The sequence below is a fragment of the Leptosomus discolor genome, chromosome 3 (genome assembly GCF_034619465.1).
Source record: "Leptosomus discolor isolate bLepDis1 chromosome 3, bLepDis1.hap2, whole genome shotgun sequence".
Lineage (NCBI taxonomy): Eukaryota > Metazoa > Chordata > Aves > Leptosomiformes > Leptosomidae > Leptosomus > Leptosomus discolor.
This window is the reverse complement of record NC_141393.1, coordinates 73,347,282-73,364,681: the sequence shown is the minus strand read 5'-3', so window position 1 is coordinate 73,364,681 and position 17,400 is coordinate 73,347,282. Positions and strand designations below refer to the sequence as shown.

At 37.2% G+C, this 17,400-nt stretch overlaps 1 protein-coding gene across 4 annotated transcripts in view; it reads left to right on the top strand.

Annotated features, from left to right (window-relative positions):
• The window catches only part of KCNT2 (potassium sodium-activated channel subfamily T member 2), a 148,771-nt gene that overhangs the window by 77,417 nt on the left and 53,954 nt on the right, over positions 1-17,400 (top strand). For all 4 annotated transcript variants that reach the window (XM_086462572.1, XM_086462571.1, XM_086462569.1 and 1 more), the window contains 4 exons: positions 1,118-1,298; positions 3,463-3,627; positions 5,126-5,262; positions 9,882-9,945. In XM_086462572.1, the coding sequence (XP_086318698.1) occupies positions 1,118-1,298; positions 3,463-3,627; positions 5,126-5,262; positions 9,882-9,945 (547 nt within the window). The remainder of the gene's footprint in view (positions 1-1,117; positions 1,299-3,462; positions 3,628-5,125; positions 5,263-9,881; positions 9,946-17,400) is intronic.

The following is a 17,400-nucleotide window of genomic DNA, read 5'->3' as shown; positions in this document are numbered from 1 at the left end:
AAGGAATACTTTAATAATAATTATTTATCAATTATCTCTAATTGCCTGAGGAGAAATCATTCTGCTAACTCTAGGGGGAAAAAACATTGTTCAGTGGTTCACACATTGATTTTCTTCACATATGTGAATACAATTTAAAAGCCTGAACTGATGTAAGTAATTCTACTGTATTAGGGAGGATCATATTTGCAGCTTGAGAAGCTCATTATCGTGGTATATTTTTTCAAAGTGAAATATTTTTAAAATCTGCACCATATGAAATAGCAGTAAGACCTGTGGACAGATCCTGCTATAGCTTCTCAAAACCAAAACCACATCATGCTGATTACAAGAGAAATTAACTTGGGCTACCATTTACTCATTCATAGGATGTGACTGAAAGGAATGAACTTCATTTGTTCTTCTATTAAAGACAACCAAGCCTTATATTTCTATTCTGTACTTTTAGCAAGCAGAATCTTCATACCAGTTGGCATCTTCCACTTTCTACCTGCAGGCTGACCCTGGACACTTATTCCACTGACAACTCGATAGCCTGCAATTCTCACATTCAATTTATTCTAGACAGTCAGTACCCATTTCTACAAACATTATCCTTCTTGTATGCAACACGTACTCTCATAACTAGTTCATGCTAATAACTCTTGCCACAGAAAGGGATAAACACCAACATAAAGAGTGATAGATTTAAAGAAAGCAGTATGTACATTTTCTTGGCCATACCAGCAAACTCTCCCTGAAAAAGTTAAAAGGTGTTTACAAAAAATTCTGAATGGTGGCAACTATATACCATCTGTGTTGTTCTGGTTTAGAAAGGAATTGCATCAATCCATGATGTTCTATATACCACCTCTCCCTCACAACAGCCACTAAGCAAAACCTAGCAACAAAGTTGTGACTATCATATTCAAATAATCAAAAAATGAGTTTATTCCAAATGACATTTTAAAAACACACTTCTGGTTTGATACAATTTTTACTCTTCTTTGAAAAAATGTCTTTGCTAAGCAATTTATGAATTCTGAAAATAGTTAACTGCACATATAGTCATCAAACTTGAACTGACCCTAAGTACAGTTTTTATTTTTCGTGTCTTTATTCATTCTTTTCTACATAGTATTTGTGGAATTCAGCATCTGGAACGAGCAGGAAACAGGTTGACTCTCTTTGACTCCCTTTATTTCTGCATAGTGACATTTTCCACTGTGGGCTTTGGGGATGTTACACCCAAGATATGGCCTTCAAAGCTGCTTGTTGTCATTATGATCTGTGTTGCACTTGTGGTGTTGCCCATACAGGTAAATGTGGATTTTTCTTCTCTTTAGAATTGTTTTAAAAACAAAATAATAATGACTGAAATAATTTATTGTCGATATTATTGTTGCATATAAAATGTCAGAAGAAATAACCACCTTCTATACCTCCTATTCTGGGGTTTTTTCCTTCATTTTTCCTTTGTCTGTTCTCCTATAGTCTAGATTTATACTAAAAACCAGAGCCCTAATAACAATTTTCAAGTGCTGGTGAAAGATTTCTGTTCCTGTCGTGTACCACAGAGCCCTTCCTTCATCCTGAGATATGGTTTTGTTATTAATGGAGCAGTTAAAAAAAAAAAAAAAAAAAGCAACAGTAGCCAGCACTTTCTTTATGAGTATAGCATTTCCTCTGCAGGCTCTCCCTGTTTCTAATCTTGGTTCTCTCCACTTCCTCTCTTACTCTTACAGCTCAGTGCTAACTTGAAAAAAATCACATTAAATCTGCAACTCAAGCAAATAGGGTTCACAGATGTGTATGTTGGTACACACACACACACAGAGCCAGCAGCACAGTTAGGAATTCTTGATGCCTACTTAAGTTTAGGACTTCTAACAGTTTCAACAGGAAAAGGCTGATTTATGAAAATCCAAGTATTTCATGGAGTCAATCAGTTTCATTAAATTTGTACCAAACATTTCCCAGCTCATTAGGTGAGGCTTGATGACAGAAACCCTGAGATTACATGGGAAGCCGTGCCAAGTTGTTAACTATTCCGCAGCTGGTGATCATCCAGACCTCGTGCCACAAAAAGGGGATGTGGGGAGACATTGTGCATGCTCATCAAAGCTCATAGTAGACCTGCTAGACGATGAAGAGCCAGTGTTTCTCACACAGCCATAGTTGCTTCTTTGACAGTGAACTAAAGCTCACTGTGAGCAGACAACCAGAAACACTGGGAGGTTGGAACCTCAAGTTTTCAGCATTAATTTTCTTTAAATTATTTGAACTTTTTAGTTATATCTAAATGTTTAATGTCTGCATACACAGACATACGCACTAACCCAATTATATTCCCACTCAGTGGAAGTTTAGTAAAATATATATTCTATTGAAAATTAAAGTATACTTTGTTTAAGAAATTTGGAATTTCGTACGAAATAGAAATTTCATCTTTCAGGTAGTTCTGATATACACTTCAGGCATAAGACCTCTGCATTAGCATTAAATAACCTGTAATCTGTTGCCCTTTCATATAAATGTACCTATTATTAGCTACCTTTTTCCATAGCTTTGTACTGATAATGGGGCTTCATATAGTTTTCCATACACAGCATGTGTAAGACATTCTCTCCTGAATTTTTGTTCTGCTATGATATGAAATAAATTATTATTCGTGATTCAGTCTCTCCACTAGTTGAACGTGGATGAAAAAAAGCAGCTGTCACACAGGTATATAGTTAAATTGAGCTCAACTTTAAATGCATATTACAAGAAGCTTTGAAATGGTGTTTGTATGTTTTATTACAGATTGTTACAGTGGCACTGATTGTTACAGTAATCTCTTTAGTCTAAAGGATTCAGTCCAGTATAGCAACGTTTACTGTTAGCCTGCATATATTGGTCAGCTAGGAAAGGCGAATTTTCTGTATTAACAGCTGCTGTGTATTTAAGTTGTGTCTAAATTTACAAGACAGATAAGAGAGTATACAGAAAGTCACCTTCAGAACATTATAAAATCTCTGAGAAGAGTTATTGCCCAAACTAAATAAAATGGTACTTCTATCTCTGTGTCTATACTCACAGTATACACTTAAGGGTGCAAAAGTTTAACCTTTTGTTTGAGGGAAGCGTTTATGTCACATGGCACCAAAAAAAGAGAGCCGAGAAGCATAAGTTACATAAAGGAAATAAGGTTCCTGTGATTCTTTTCTAAAATCTTGAGATTTATTATGATCTCATATTTTAATGGATTTACCCTGCTATTTGTGTGTGGTAGAGACTGGCTTTACTGCCATGACTTTCAAGCACCCTATTATTCATCTCACCCATTTACTAGAGAACTTTATACAAAGAAAAAGACATTGTGAGCTAAGGGCAGCTTTTCATAGAGGCATGAGATGAATGGTGCAACACTGTTAAGTCATGATAGAGTTGTACTGCACATCTGCTTGTCTATATTTCACTGATAATTGGCATCTCTTGCAGTTTGAACAGCTGGCATATTTGTGGATGGAGAGGCAAAAGTCTGGTGGTAACTACAGTCGACACAGAGCTCAGACTGAAAAACATGTTGTGCTGTGTGTTAGCTCTCTGAAGATTGACTTACTTATGGATTTCTTAAATGAATTCTATGCTCATCCCAGATTGCAGGTACTTACAGTGGAAAAAAGAAAAAACCTCAAAACACTGATTTTTTTCGCAGACAGCCTTCTGAAATGGTCTTTAATTTGTAAAAGTGAATTTGGGAATAGCTGACTGAATTGGGAATCTGTAGTTGCAATGAGAAGCTGAGATACAGTATGTCATTTTAAACTGAAGTAAATAGACTAAATAGGTAGAATTACTGTCTTGTTGAATTATACCTGTCCTTTTAGAAACAGCATGCAAATTCCTTATATTCTGCCCCAAAATAGAAAATAAATGAAAACCGCTCAAATTATTTTTTGCTATTGTTTTGGGACTGGATTCAAAACTCCTCACAAGTCAAAGCATCTTTTGATTTTCGCACTTTGCTTTGTTTTTTGCTAATGTTTTGGAATTGTTGAAATTAAGGAACAAATAGACGTACTTTAAGGGACAAAGACTTTGAAAGAGTACACAGGAAATTTTCTTAGTGTACACATATTCCCTAGATAATGACTTGTTTTGATCATATAAATTCTTATTTACAAGAGATAGCAATTTGGATTCATTATCATTAGCTTTGCTACAGACCATTTCTTTTACTAAATCTTCTCTGTGTCTTTTACTAAGTTACCTGTTTACTATGCTTCATTAACTAGTGCAAAAAATCACAAAAATACAATCCTCAAATTGCTGAGCAACAATTTGACAAGTCCCAAATCCAAAACATTCTCCAAAATAATTAGCTAGTAAGAGGCATAAGCAAATGCACAAAGAAATCCAGTTCTTTATAGATGCAAACACACATTCAAATCTAAATTTAGTTAACTAGCCTGAAGAATGACTCAGTCTCTGTGATACACTGGAGACAAAGAAGAGGACTTATGTAGCCTAAAAGAGCTTATATACATTCCCTTCACAGTTGAAATGGGAAGCTGAAGGATACAGATGATGTACTGGATCCAGTGCACTAAGCTTTCTGGGAAGGTCTGTGTGTGCTAAGGAAGGCTTCTGTGACAAGCCTGTCCTAAGTTCTCAGTCTCCATTTATCTCTCCTTCTCATAGATACACACATGTATACTTCAGAGCAACCTTACTTTTCCTAACCAGGACTGTCTGTAGCACAGGAAACAGAGTTTGGATCTGCCCATTAATGTAGAGGAAAAAAATTGTGGGGAAGACAATTCCATTTGGATTGTTGAAAACTTCCTACATTTTCCAGATAGAATGACAGAAATGTAAATTGTCTCAAAAAAAAAAAAAAAAATCACATGGAAACAAAAATGTTTCTAAATGGACTTTAACTGCCACAAAGTCTTTTTTGAGCAGCTGACAACTGTCCAGCCATTTTTATTAAAGAATTCAGTATTTTAAACACATGTATTCAGATAATTTTTGTCAAGTAAATTTGAGAATTATCAGAGACATTTTTGACATCCAGAGTCTCTGTCAACTCATTCTCTAGCAACAATAAATGGTAACATAAAAAAAATGACATGACTCTTCCCGCTTATGTTTTTCACAGGACTATTATGTTGTTATTTTGTGTCCTACTGAGGTGGATGCTCAGGTCCGAAGGGTGTTACAAATCCCAATGTGGTCCCAAAGAGTCATCTATCTGCAAGGCTCAGCACTAAAAGATCAAGACCTGTTGAGAGCTAAGTAGGCAAATACTGATCAATATTGGTTTTTTATTTTGTTTCACACATACTAATTGATAAATAAGTTTGACAAACAACAAAAGCTGTGCTAGAAGGACAGCAAGACTCTTTGATATAATTTGTTTTCATTAATATCTGAAATTCTTCAAGGAACAAGTATTTGACCTGTTTTTTCTTCACTGTCTTTTCTGTCTCAGTTTTTAAAGGTATTGAAACAGAGTGCCTGTGATTTTTTCTGAAAAAACAGCACAGATAAGCAGAATGTAATGTGATGGTAGTTCTCCTGACCATCTGAAGGTGAAAAATAAGTAGACCGAAATAATTGTCACAGTTTGAACTCATTGCATCGTTTTGTTTTCTTCATAAGTTCAGCCCAGCAGTATAAGCAACTACTCTGCTATACCTCCATATACTCTTCTTTCAGGTCCTTCCCCTTACCGCATACTTCCAGAATTTCTAAAAAATCCTCTCTGCCAGTTAATAGTGAATGACATTAATGAAAACATATCAGTCAAACACAGTTCCTCAAACACCCCCCCACCATTGCTCAATCATTTGAAGTTGTGAAGGAATTCACAGTTGAATTCATGTAGGAGTATCATCTCTTTAAACTCTCCAAAGAGGGAGAAGGTGATTCTTAGCAAATAACTGATTTAACTTATCTGCATTGCTCTTTATAAGACCGTATTCAGCAACTAATATAGATCTCTAAAATTAAGCCAGTACCTGCCTGAGTTTGTGTCATTCAGTCTTCTTTACCCCAGGGGAGTTGTTTCTGAGAATCTAACCTGTGAGAAGTCTAGTGAACAGTGTTACCTTCTCAGATTTCTGCCAGTGAAAAAACAACTACTTCTGTATCTGTTCAAAATTTGAAAATACAATAAAGTTTTTTTCAGGATTAGGAATTTTCTTTTAGAGAGAAGTTCCTCTTTTTGCTCTCATGCTGATTTCAAGAAGGAATTCATGTGCGGATTTACCTGGCATTTGTTCTACACATTAGAAGAAGAAAAATGAGGCTGTTTCCTAAAGATAATCTTGAATTTCACTTATAATAACCTGGAGGTAGTCAACTGTAGAACTGTGCTTTTTCCTACAGAATATGTAATTGAATGTACCTGTCATAGAATAATTTTCAACCCCTCATGAGGGAAGAAGCATAGTGGGAATTTAATAGAACGTTTAATATGAAATGTAACCCACTACCTAAGAAATTTGCTGTATTTCTTTTTAATGAGAACATAATGTACTGAGAAGATAACAAGGCACGTGGTAAACTTCTAATAAATAAAGTAATGGTTACCAACAACAACAATGATAAATCAAGAAGTGTCTCATTATCAAAATTTATATATTATATGTGAAATGCAATGTCAAAATACCATGATAAAGGTCACACCAAAAAGTAAAGGAATACCGTAAGTTGGCTGACTGCTAAGTAGGAAATAGATACCTAAAGCCTGTATTTTTCTTTATATGCCCTAGTACACAATTTGACTTTACAAAAACAGTATTCGGTCTTGCTTCCTACCTTTGAGAGCTTCACTTTGCAAATTTTTGATGTTCTCTGAACAGTGTTCATGTGCCCAGCTTTAACATAAAAACAGAACAAATTCTGTCATAAGTATCACACTGATATTTACGTTGTTCATCGGCATGACTGGAAACTTTGCAGCTTCTTCAGCATTTGAAGCAACACAGTAACTGATTAAAACAGCTCTCATTCTCCATGCAGACAAGCACTAGAAAGTGAATATCACTGCCATGCTTCATGTCTTTCCCCTACAGCTTTCTCCCATGTTTTGTTCTGACCTCATATTTTTTCTGTGTCCTTTCACTTTCTTTAGTGAACCATCAAAAATCTTAATCTTCTTCATGTTCACTCTTTTTCCCTTCATAAATTTGTCTTCAATATATTAAGTCCCTTTAATTTCTGTCATCCTCCAGCAGTGGAACTGCTGGGGTTTTTGTCTCAGATTTTGTTATCTGACACATAAAAATGGTGTAATTAACAAAGCTTTTTCAGTTGTTAGGACATTAATAACACATCTCTTATAAGGATACTGTGGGTTCTAATGTTTTTAACACAGATGCTATTAGGGTTTCTGTTGTCTACATTCGTAACATTCATAGACATAAATCTCAGGTTGCTATCCTTGACATCTGTGGCTGAAGTGATTCAAGAAATTACAAACATTGGGGGAAAAGGTGAATATGTTCACGTGAGGTTTCATTTCCTTATGAAATCATCTATGTATATGGTCAATCCCAGCTACCTCATCAGCTCTGATCAAAATCTCATCTAATTTAACTGAATTTTCTTTCCTGCAACTTTGTTAAAGACCTTACCTTCCAAATTCTGCTTCTAAGCTTAGCTGACACTACTCTTACAGCTCCCATGATTTCTTCGTAACCAGTGCTCAGAAATGGCCTTCTGTCCTCACTTCTCCACATTAGCTGCATTTGACATTACTATTTTGGATATATTGGTTTGTCTTTGTTACAATGATTTTGCCATTTCAAGTAATTTAATCTTTGGAGGCTCTCCCTGTTTTCCTACTGGTAGGTGCCTATGGGGAATCTACAATGACCTGACTTTATCCTTCTCTCTTCTTTATATTCTCTCTGAATGATCTCACACAAAACACACAGTTTAATCACTATTAGTCAAACATTGGAACAGGCTGTCCAGGGAAGTGGCGGAGTCATTGTCCCTGCAGGTGTTCAGAAAATGTGTTGATGTGGCACTTGTGGACATGGTTTAATGGGCATGGTGGTATTAGGTCAATGGTTGGACTTTACGATCTTAGAGGTCTATTCCAACCTAATGATTCTATGATTCTATTTCTATATCAAAAACTAAAGGTTGGACAAACCATCTTGCATTTCATAATGGATATCTATTCATCAACTTCAGTTTAGTTGGAGGTAGTTGTAAACAGACCTTCATTTTTGCTACCAAAATAAAACCAGTATCCTTAGAGTCATATCGTAGAGCATCCTATGTAGACTGAGCCTGCATCTTGCAAGTGTTTTCTCACACAAGCTGTCATTTTTGCCCCCCTTAAAACTATATTTCTGTTCTTGACCTATATCATCTCAACTCCCTGAACCCTTGTTTCAGAACACTCTGGAAATATTTATGTAGTACATCACTTTGCCCCATTGCAGTCCTTCTCTGGCTTACCGTTCTTTATTGCGTCAAGGAGTGACCCTTTATTCTCTCTTAGCCTGCAACTCCCAGTTCTTCCTGAGGTAATCTTCTGATGTGAAATATTCTCTTTCACACATTCAACAGGTTAACATACAGATCCCATTGTGATTTCACCCATGCTGTCCCTTCAATCTAGGATGAATTTCTCAGAACCATCTGTAAAGTAATCCCAGTGTTCTCCATTGAATCCTTTCTTCAGTTGGTTCTCTGCTCTGATATCTAGTGAGACCACTTTTCTACCATGATAATTTTTATATTCAGGTATCGTCACACTGTTTCTTCCTGTTTCCCATGTTTGCATATACTTTTGCTGTCCTGTGTCGTGTCCATGTCATGTAGAGCTTATATGGCAAGGGCTGTATATGGCAAGGACTATCTTTTTGTTTTGCATTTGTACAGTACCTAAAAGAATGGGCCCTCAGTCTAAGCCTAGGGTCCCGATGGCCTAAACTACTACTAACAACCACCAATGCCATTTTCTTGCGGCAGAGAAACCAAAGATTTAGAAATGTCAGGTCCTATTCCTGACTCCAGAATGGAGCTGTTGTAATGAGCAGTGAATTGCCTGTTCATTTTCCCCAGCTTGTGTCTCACTTTTCCCCTTCCCAGGAAAGCCATTCTGATCATCCTGTTTCACTTTGCCCAGAAAGTCCTGTATTCCCAAGGAGGTCAACCAAGTCCCTATTTCTTTACATCCATGTACCAGTAAGTGAAGTAGGGTTCACTGGAGAAGGATATCAAGATCTGAGGCAAGAGAGGAAAAGCAAACTGTGACGAAACCTGTAGGCAGCTTTTCTCTGCATTTCCACCACCACTCTTTTATAACATGACCAGCTGTACCCACTAGAGAACAATTACGCATTAAAAGTTCTCAAAGAGACCATGGACTGAAAATAGTTAATTCATTTAATGCACACATACACAAAAATGTCTGTTATTTTTCCCAAATGTGTTATTCTAGTACATCTACCCATCTTTCTGCCATCACTAAGCAAGTCTATGTTGTTATCTGCCCCCTCTTATTCATTCTTATCAATAATAACTTGTACATACCATACCCTTATGCACTATGTAGGCTGGTGCTATTTATTCACCTTTTATATTCATAGCAGGTAAATGTTTATTTTGCAAATTAGGTGCATTTGAGGCCACTCTGCTTTTATTACTTTGGCACAGCTTCTACTGGCACCAGGGAAAGAAGGTTTCTCAGAACCTAGTCAAGAAGTACCGGTACACCGTGAGTTAGTGCACCAGGTGACTGCTGCTGACATTCGGAGAATGCATGAGAACAGATAGACTAAACTTGCTCTTTGTTATGTTTCTATAAGCATACAAGACTATAAACTGTGAAACACAAGTCCACAGAAGTATTTTGTTGGTATGTAACAGGTTTGTCTCCCCTCTTCTAGAATGGATGATGCTGAAGCTTGTTTCATTCTGAGTAGCCGCTGTGAGGTGGACCGGACAGCAGCTGTAAGTTTTGAAGAAATAACTAAGAATGCGTATGCATGCTGTTTATACCGTACTGCTCTTATTCCCTCTCAGGGACTGAGACTATTTCTGTGACCCAAAGGTTAAAATTATATGATTTACACGGAGATTTTGCATGTGGGCTGAACTTCTTGTCTCAGTTAAGATAATGAAAAGGTTTCTATTGGATTCTATAAGGTCATAATTCACAAATTGTGAAACATGATCTAATGGCTCATTTCACATAACGTTATGTACTTCTGCTTTTTTAGAAAATAAATTACATGACCTACCTACTAAAGAAATTAGGATTTTGCAGCACATTTTAGTTATGCATTGAACTTACTTAAAAAAAAAGTAAGAATTTATACATTCTTACAGGACTTTTAAAAAATTTTAAAAGTACTGTAAGAATACAGCACTTTTAAAAAACAATGTTTGTGCTGAATAAAGTAAATTTTTATGAGTTCTATCCTCTTTTTATGGAAAAATGGAAGAATACCATATAAGCACTATCATGGTACCTAATAGATACATTGATACTTGGTCGTTAATCACTCCAAAGTGTAATACTCTTTCAAAAAAAGTTTTATTCAAATTACCTGGACCAATATCAGTGTTTGTGCTAGATACCCAATTCAAAGAGTTATATTTATTAAATCGGAAGAGAGATAGAGATCAACTGACTGGTGTTTCCATTCAGAACTATTGAAGTATTGAAAGTTTACTATTAACAAAGGAAACATTGAATTTGGCTTCATAGTTTAGTGACTAATCCAAATAACTAATGTATCTGAGAGTATTCGACCATTTTTCATATTGGCCAATTTTAAATGTGAAAAATGTTGAGATTCTTTAAATAAGTTACTTTGGTTTTGCCTGTGTTGCTAGTAATTTGCAGTCATGTAAGTTACTGTCCGCAGAGGAAGACTGCTAATACAAGCTTCTATTCAGAATATCTGTGATAAAAGAATAAAACTATTTTAATATGAACTATTCAAACTGATATATTTACCTACTGATTACAAATATCCAGTGGAAAAAGTCAACTGAGGAAGGATTTAAGAACACAACTTTTAATTTTTCACTATGAGCTACGTGCTAAATTATTGCATGCTTGCCTCTATTAATTTTGATCTTGAACTCCAAGGGAAGAGCAGAAAAGTCTGAATGTTTGGAAAGTTAAATGAAGATGCTTACAAATTGCCTAACAAGATCAAACTAGTGTTTATAGTTTGGTAATTATGTTTTAAGCTATCTTCATTAAAAAAATACATTTTTGCTGCTACATTATAAGAGATAGCAATTATTTTTCTAAATGTTAAAAATAGATACAGTAAAACATGTGAAACGAAGGCTTTGCATTATAGATGTAGTATTTCTTAATATATTCTGTCACTTGCTACAATTACTTCATTTGCCATCAAAACTTAGTTGTTTCCATACCTACATGTATGGCTTATCAGAGAAGGAAGAAAAGAAAAAGCAACATCAGATACAGCTAGCAAGAGGAAAGAATTATTTCCTCGCTAGGCAAATAAGCCGCAAGTAGTAAATTTTATAAAAAATGGCTTAATATTTTGTAGACTATCAGAATGCTGTAAAAAATATTTTATTTAAAGCTAAAGACGTTGTGCTGGACCCATCACTTGCAGAAAGCCACTGAATTCCCCAAGAAATAAATCTGTGCTCCTATTATATAATATTCAGACTTACTGAGCTTTGAATTTGATTAATCAGCAATAGGCTCCTGAAAACACACTGGCAAAAGCCACTGAATTGGCAGCAAGTAATCCTGGAGTAGTCAAGTAAGGCAAGCATGCTGTTTGGAAGTGACAGAGGTGCTAGGATATTTAAGGATAAGAATAAGCAACAGTTCTTGCAAATACCTGGAAAATACCGGTAACTTCTGTGAGAGTGAAAAATATAAAAAAGCCAAACTGCCTTGCCTAAATTAGCCATGAAGTTCAGAGTATATCAGCTACAACATCTCATTTCACAAAATATACTTATGAAATGGTTAGAAATGAAAAATCCCATATAAGCAGAGCTTGTGATTTACATTGCACTTGGTAGGTTTATGCAGCTTTAAGGACAGCTGCACCAACACAGAATTCACTTAGAGGTAAATGGTTCATCTCTGCTTAACCTCTCCAGAATTTACACAAAGAAGGGACAATTTTCAACTCTGCTGAACTCTCCTACAGGGCAGACAGTGGACTCTGGATAGAGCTCATGGAGTTTCCATGCCTTCTGGCCAGCGCTGTCTAGGTTTGGTTTCAGAGGGGTGGCCAGCTACAACTCTTTCCTGGCAGCCTTTCTGCGCTCAGGGACAGTGTGCCCCACGAAACACCAAAATGGTACCCGGCACATTTTAGCTTCCAGTACAGACTACTGTCAAATCTCATTTATCATTGTATCTGGAGCATACAAACAGGCAAATCTTAACAAAGACACAATCCTCTTACCTTCCTCTGGGACAAAATGCCCTGTTGGGTGACTAGCTGACTAATCGTAATGGTGCAGTATCTCAACTTAGCAGTGATACTCTGAGTGTCAATGTCATCTGAATTTTTAAACAAGATGTCACCTCTTTCTCTATTTTTGTTGTTGCTGCTCAGATTTCCTTTTCACAGGGAATGCAATTATTTATACTGCAAGCAGAAAATAGGACACTGTTTTATTTTTTAATTTTGTTTTATTTTACTGCCTGCTAGAGCTCTGAAATGAAATGGGTTTAATTTACTACACTGTTCCGGCTCTAGTCGCTACTAAGAACTTCAGTAATGTAGTACATAGGGTTACGGTTTGTCACTGGGCTGAAGGAAGTTCAATTGTCATCCCAGTATCAATCTTTATAATTACAACTGATCTTTCACCCTGCTGTGCTTGAGAAGCTGACAAACTGTTAGGATCCTCTCCTATGTCTGACAGCTGTCAAAAGTTAACAGATCTATGGAGGAGATTCCTGACCAGAACAGCTGTTGTTACTCATGTAATTTTTCAAAGTCCATGAGGGTTCTTATCTCCCCAGCTACACTCCTCAGCAGAGGATCTACCCATTTGTCATGGATATCTCTGGCTGGCTGTTCATTGCTTGCTATTTCGTAAGTTAATAATTTTAGTGCCAAAGTCTGTTACTTCATAAAAATTGTCAGTTGCTTCCTTTTTCACTTGGAGGAGTAGGAACTTCAACAGTGAAATGAAGAATTTGTCAGCTTTCCAAAGTCTCCTACCAGAAACTTTCTCTTCGCTGGCAAGACAAAGCTCTGCCAAATTTTATTCTATCAAATGCTATTTCGACATCTCAGACCAAGATGTAAGCTGCTCATCTGCTACAGCAAGCAGGACAGACACCTGTTTCACTTCTGGATGATGCAACTCTTTTTAAGAGTTCAAATTGTGTTTAAGTCTGGATGACAATTTTTTTTTTTTTTTTTTTGATTGGCGGGTATAGAACAGTAGCCTGTGCCACACTGTGAAGTTAGCCAGTGACTTCAATGAGCTGCCTACATCAAATTGCTCCACAAAAAGTTGCCTGAAAACAGTGTATCTGCTTTTTTAACCCAAGAAGGGGTGGGAAGAGAAGTCTCTTTTGAATTATCTTATAGATAACTCATTAATAAGCTGTATAAATATATATGCATAGATGAAACACCACTTCTACTGCTGACAGTTTTGTTCTGATGCTTTCTAAAAATTCAGATGGTTGAGTTCAAGCTTGCACCTTTGTTTTTCCCTTTCCGTTAATCAAACTGCGTGACACTACTATACAGGTAATCTAAGTTACACTGCCTTAATAGCGTCACAAGATGGATGCACTGCATAGGAAGATATAACTAATTTATCAAGTTGTGTGTGGCATGAAAAAATTGAATTAATGGAACTATTTAAAAATACATATTAAATCAAGGTCTTGCTTCGAGTTCTGATGATTTAAATTCCTGTTACACCCACTTTAAAACTTACAGCTTTTGATACATGAACTTAAATATCACCGCTGTATTAATCACCACCAGTATCAGCGGTAATTTTTGATCACTGACTAGAAATCAGTATGTGCAAAGCACACAGAAGAGAATACATTTTTCCCCTCCTCTTCTGAAGAAGTCTGTATTTTATGATGTGAATAGAAGCATAATCGTAGAATCATAGAATGGTTTGGGTTGGAAGGGAGCCTAAAGATCATCTAGCTCCAACCCCCTGCCACGGGCAGGGACACCATCCACCAGACCAGGTTGCTCAAAGCCCCATCCAACCTGGCCTTGAGCACTGCCAGGGAGGGGGCAGCCACAGCTTCTCTGGGCAACCTGTGCCAGTGCCTCACCACACTCACAGGAAAGATTTTCTTCCTCATATCTAATGTAAATCTCCCCTCTTTCAGTTTGTAATCGTTACCCCTTGTCCTGTCACTACACTCCCTGGTAAACAGTCCCTCCCCACCTTTCCTGTAGGCCCCCTTGAAGTACTGGAAGGCTGCTTGAAGGTCTCCCCAGAGCCTTCTCTTCTCCAGGCTGAGCAACCCCAGCTCTCCCAGCCTGTCCTCACAGGGGAGGTGCTCCAGCCCCCTGATCATCTTCGTGGCCTCCTCTGGACTAGCTCGAGCAGGTCCATGTCTTTGTTGGGGGGGGGCCCAGAGCTGGACGCAGCACTGCAGGTGGGGTCTCACCAGAGCAGAGTAGAGGGGGAGAATCCCCTCCCTCAACCCGCTGGTCACACTTCTCTTGATGCAGCCCAGGATACAGTTGGCTTTCTGGGCTGTGAGCGCACGTTGCTGGGTCATATTCAGTTTTTCACCCACTAGCACCCCCAAGCCCTTCTCCCCAGGGCTGCTCTCGATCCACTCATCCTCCAGCCTGTGTCTGTGCTTGGGATTGCCCTGACCCAGGTGCAGGACCTTGCACTTGGCCTTGTGGAACTTCATGAGGTTTGCATGGGCCCACCTCTCCAGCCTGTCAGGGTCCCTCTGGATGGCCTCCCTTCCCTCCAGCGTGTCGACCGCACCACACGGCTTGGTGTCATTGGCAAACTTGCTGAGGGTGCACTTAAACATATAGTTATGAAGCTATATAGGGCATTTAAGTATCCATTTTATATATAATAAATATTTGTAGGCTGCTTCTTCAAAAAAGAGTTAGCAATACCTATTTCACAGTATTAAAACTACAAATGTGCCAAACAGTCATCAAAAGATTTTAAGAAGTTTTTCCCTTTCATATACAATTATCTAAAAATGTTTTATGTTGACATTCATACTTTTAGTTTTACAGCACTCACTTCTATGAGTCTAGGTTGGTTTGGTTTTTTTAATTAAATGGTGTCATTTGAATCATTTTAATAAGCATTCTTTATTGTTATTTTTAACAATTCCTGCACCTTCTGACAAACCCAGACTTTTTAGACAAAATAATTTAAAAGAAAAATCAAAAAAAATATCTATCATTGAGAAGAAAAGAGGATAATTAAACAGCTTGAAATGCACAACCAAACTTGTATTTACTAGTACAGTTTTGGTTTATCACAGTAAATTTAATCTTAGCTCATATATGTACTAGTCAAGAATTAAAAAAAATAATTCACCTAAGTTTCATTGAATATAAGCTATGTTTCTATGCATGTGGCATACAGGAAAGAGCCTTTTCTCACCACTTTCGCCAGCCAACATGTTCTGTAAAATGATTGCTCTGGAAAGGAAGGGAGGAAACTGGTAATATCAAACTCTGTGCAGTGAAGCCACACCATCAGTGCAAGTGACTCTGTGTTTCCCTGACACCTTTTGCATGAAAAAATTAGGTAACATTTTCAACAACTTAGGTTTTTCAAATACCCCAAATACACTCTCAAACCTCTTACTCCTCCTGTTATATATCTGTATGACTGCCATCTCACCCACTACTCAGCAACTTGCTACTTCTAAGACGTTTCATTCCCTTAAGACAAAATAGCAAAAAACCCTAAATACAAAAGAAAAAAAAAAAAACACCTAAGAAGTATAAGTGGCCATACGCTGTAGAAAAAGTGACTGCATACAAGGAGAGCTTATAGCAGGGTACATCCAAGTTCTGAAATCTCCTGAATGGGCACAGCAATCCTACATCTATGAAAATGTTAATAAGAAAAATGTGAAATAATGTATTTTACCATCCTCAAAAGGTCTTCGTCTTATGACTCCATTCTAGTATTACTAGTAGAAAAAGTACTTGCTAATATCTCAATTGACATTAAAATATTATGGTTTCAAAATGTCAATTATGCTCTGTTCCAGGCATAATTTTTCCCTTGTGTTCATGAGTCTGAAAGCTTTTCTTATTGCTGATGCTGCAAACATAATGAATCATTCTTTATATTTTATCCTTTAATACTACCAATTTCATGACTAGGCAAGGCAGTTCAACTCAAGCATTGCTTCCTACCTGCAGCTTTCAAATATTCCTTTCTAATTCTCAAATAAATAAAAACTGAAATTAGCCTTATTTAATAATATTCAATATATTATGGAATAGCAGTATTCATCTTGAGGTTAACTCACTCGACATGCAGTAACAAGTACAAAAACTGACAGGCTGGGAAATCTGTTGGAATCCTTTGGTCAGCAGCTGGCTAAATTCTGACATCATTTATGCAAATGTTTTAGTTGCACAAAAATGTAGATCTGGTTTTAATTGAGCTGACATTTTTTAGAATTATCCACAATTTTAAACTCTTAATTCATAATATCCTCGTTTAATGTTATTTAAATTGAGTCTCTTAGGAAGGACATACGTAATACATCATTCTTGATTAATTAGACATGACTCATCACTAACATCTAAGTTTTCACACAATTCTTCCACATCCAAATGCCACTCCTTCCAACTTATACGATCTCCAGCACTTGCAGAAAGATAGGAGAGGTACAAAATACCTTATTGGTAGATTTTTGGAAACAAACCCTCTATTCTACATTCCAACAAATAGAATATATTATACTAGGATGATAGGATAACAGAGGTTAGAAGGAAGATCAGGATGTCTCTAGTTTTACAGGGATTGGTTATGAACACAGATGACATTGCTCAGGGCTTTATCTAGGTTGGTATGTGGAGATAGCATAGCCTTTTTGCACAACCTGTTCCGTTGCCTGACTGTCTTCATGGGGAAAAAGGTTTCTCCTTATATCCAGCCTGTATCTCTCTTTTCAACTTACATCCACTGTCACTTGTCTCCCAACCATGCATTGCTGTGCTGAGCCTGGCTGCCCCTGCTTGATAACCATCCTGTAAGTACGGAGGGTTAGTGTTAGGCCCCTCTGAATCCGTCTCTTCTGCAGGCTGAAAAAGCACCACTCCCTCAGCTTCTCTTCACGGGGCCTCTGATTCTGCCCTGACCGTCTTGGTGGCCCTCTACTGAACCCAGTCCAGGTTATAGATGTCTTTGCTGTATTGAGGGCCTGCAGACTGGATGCAGTGTCTAGATTCA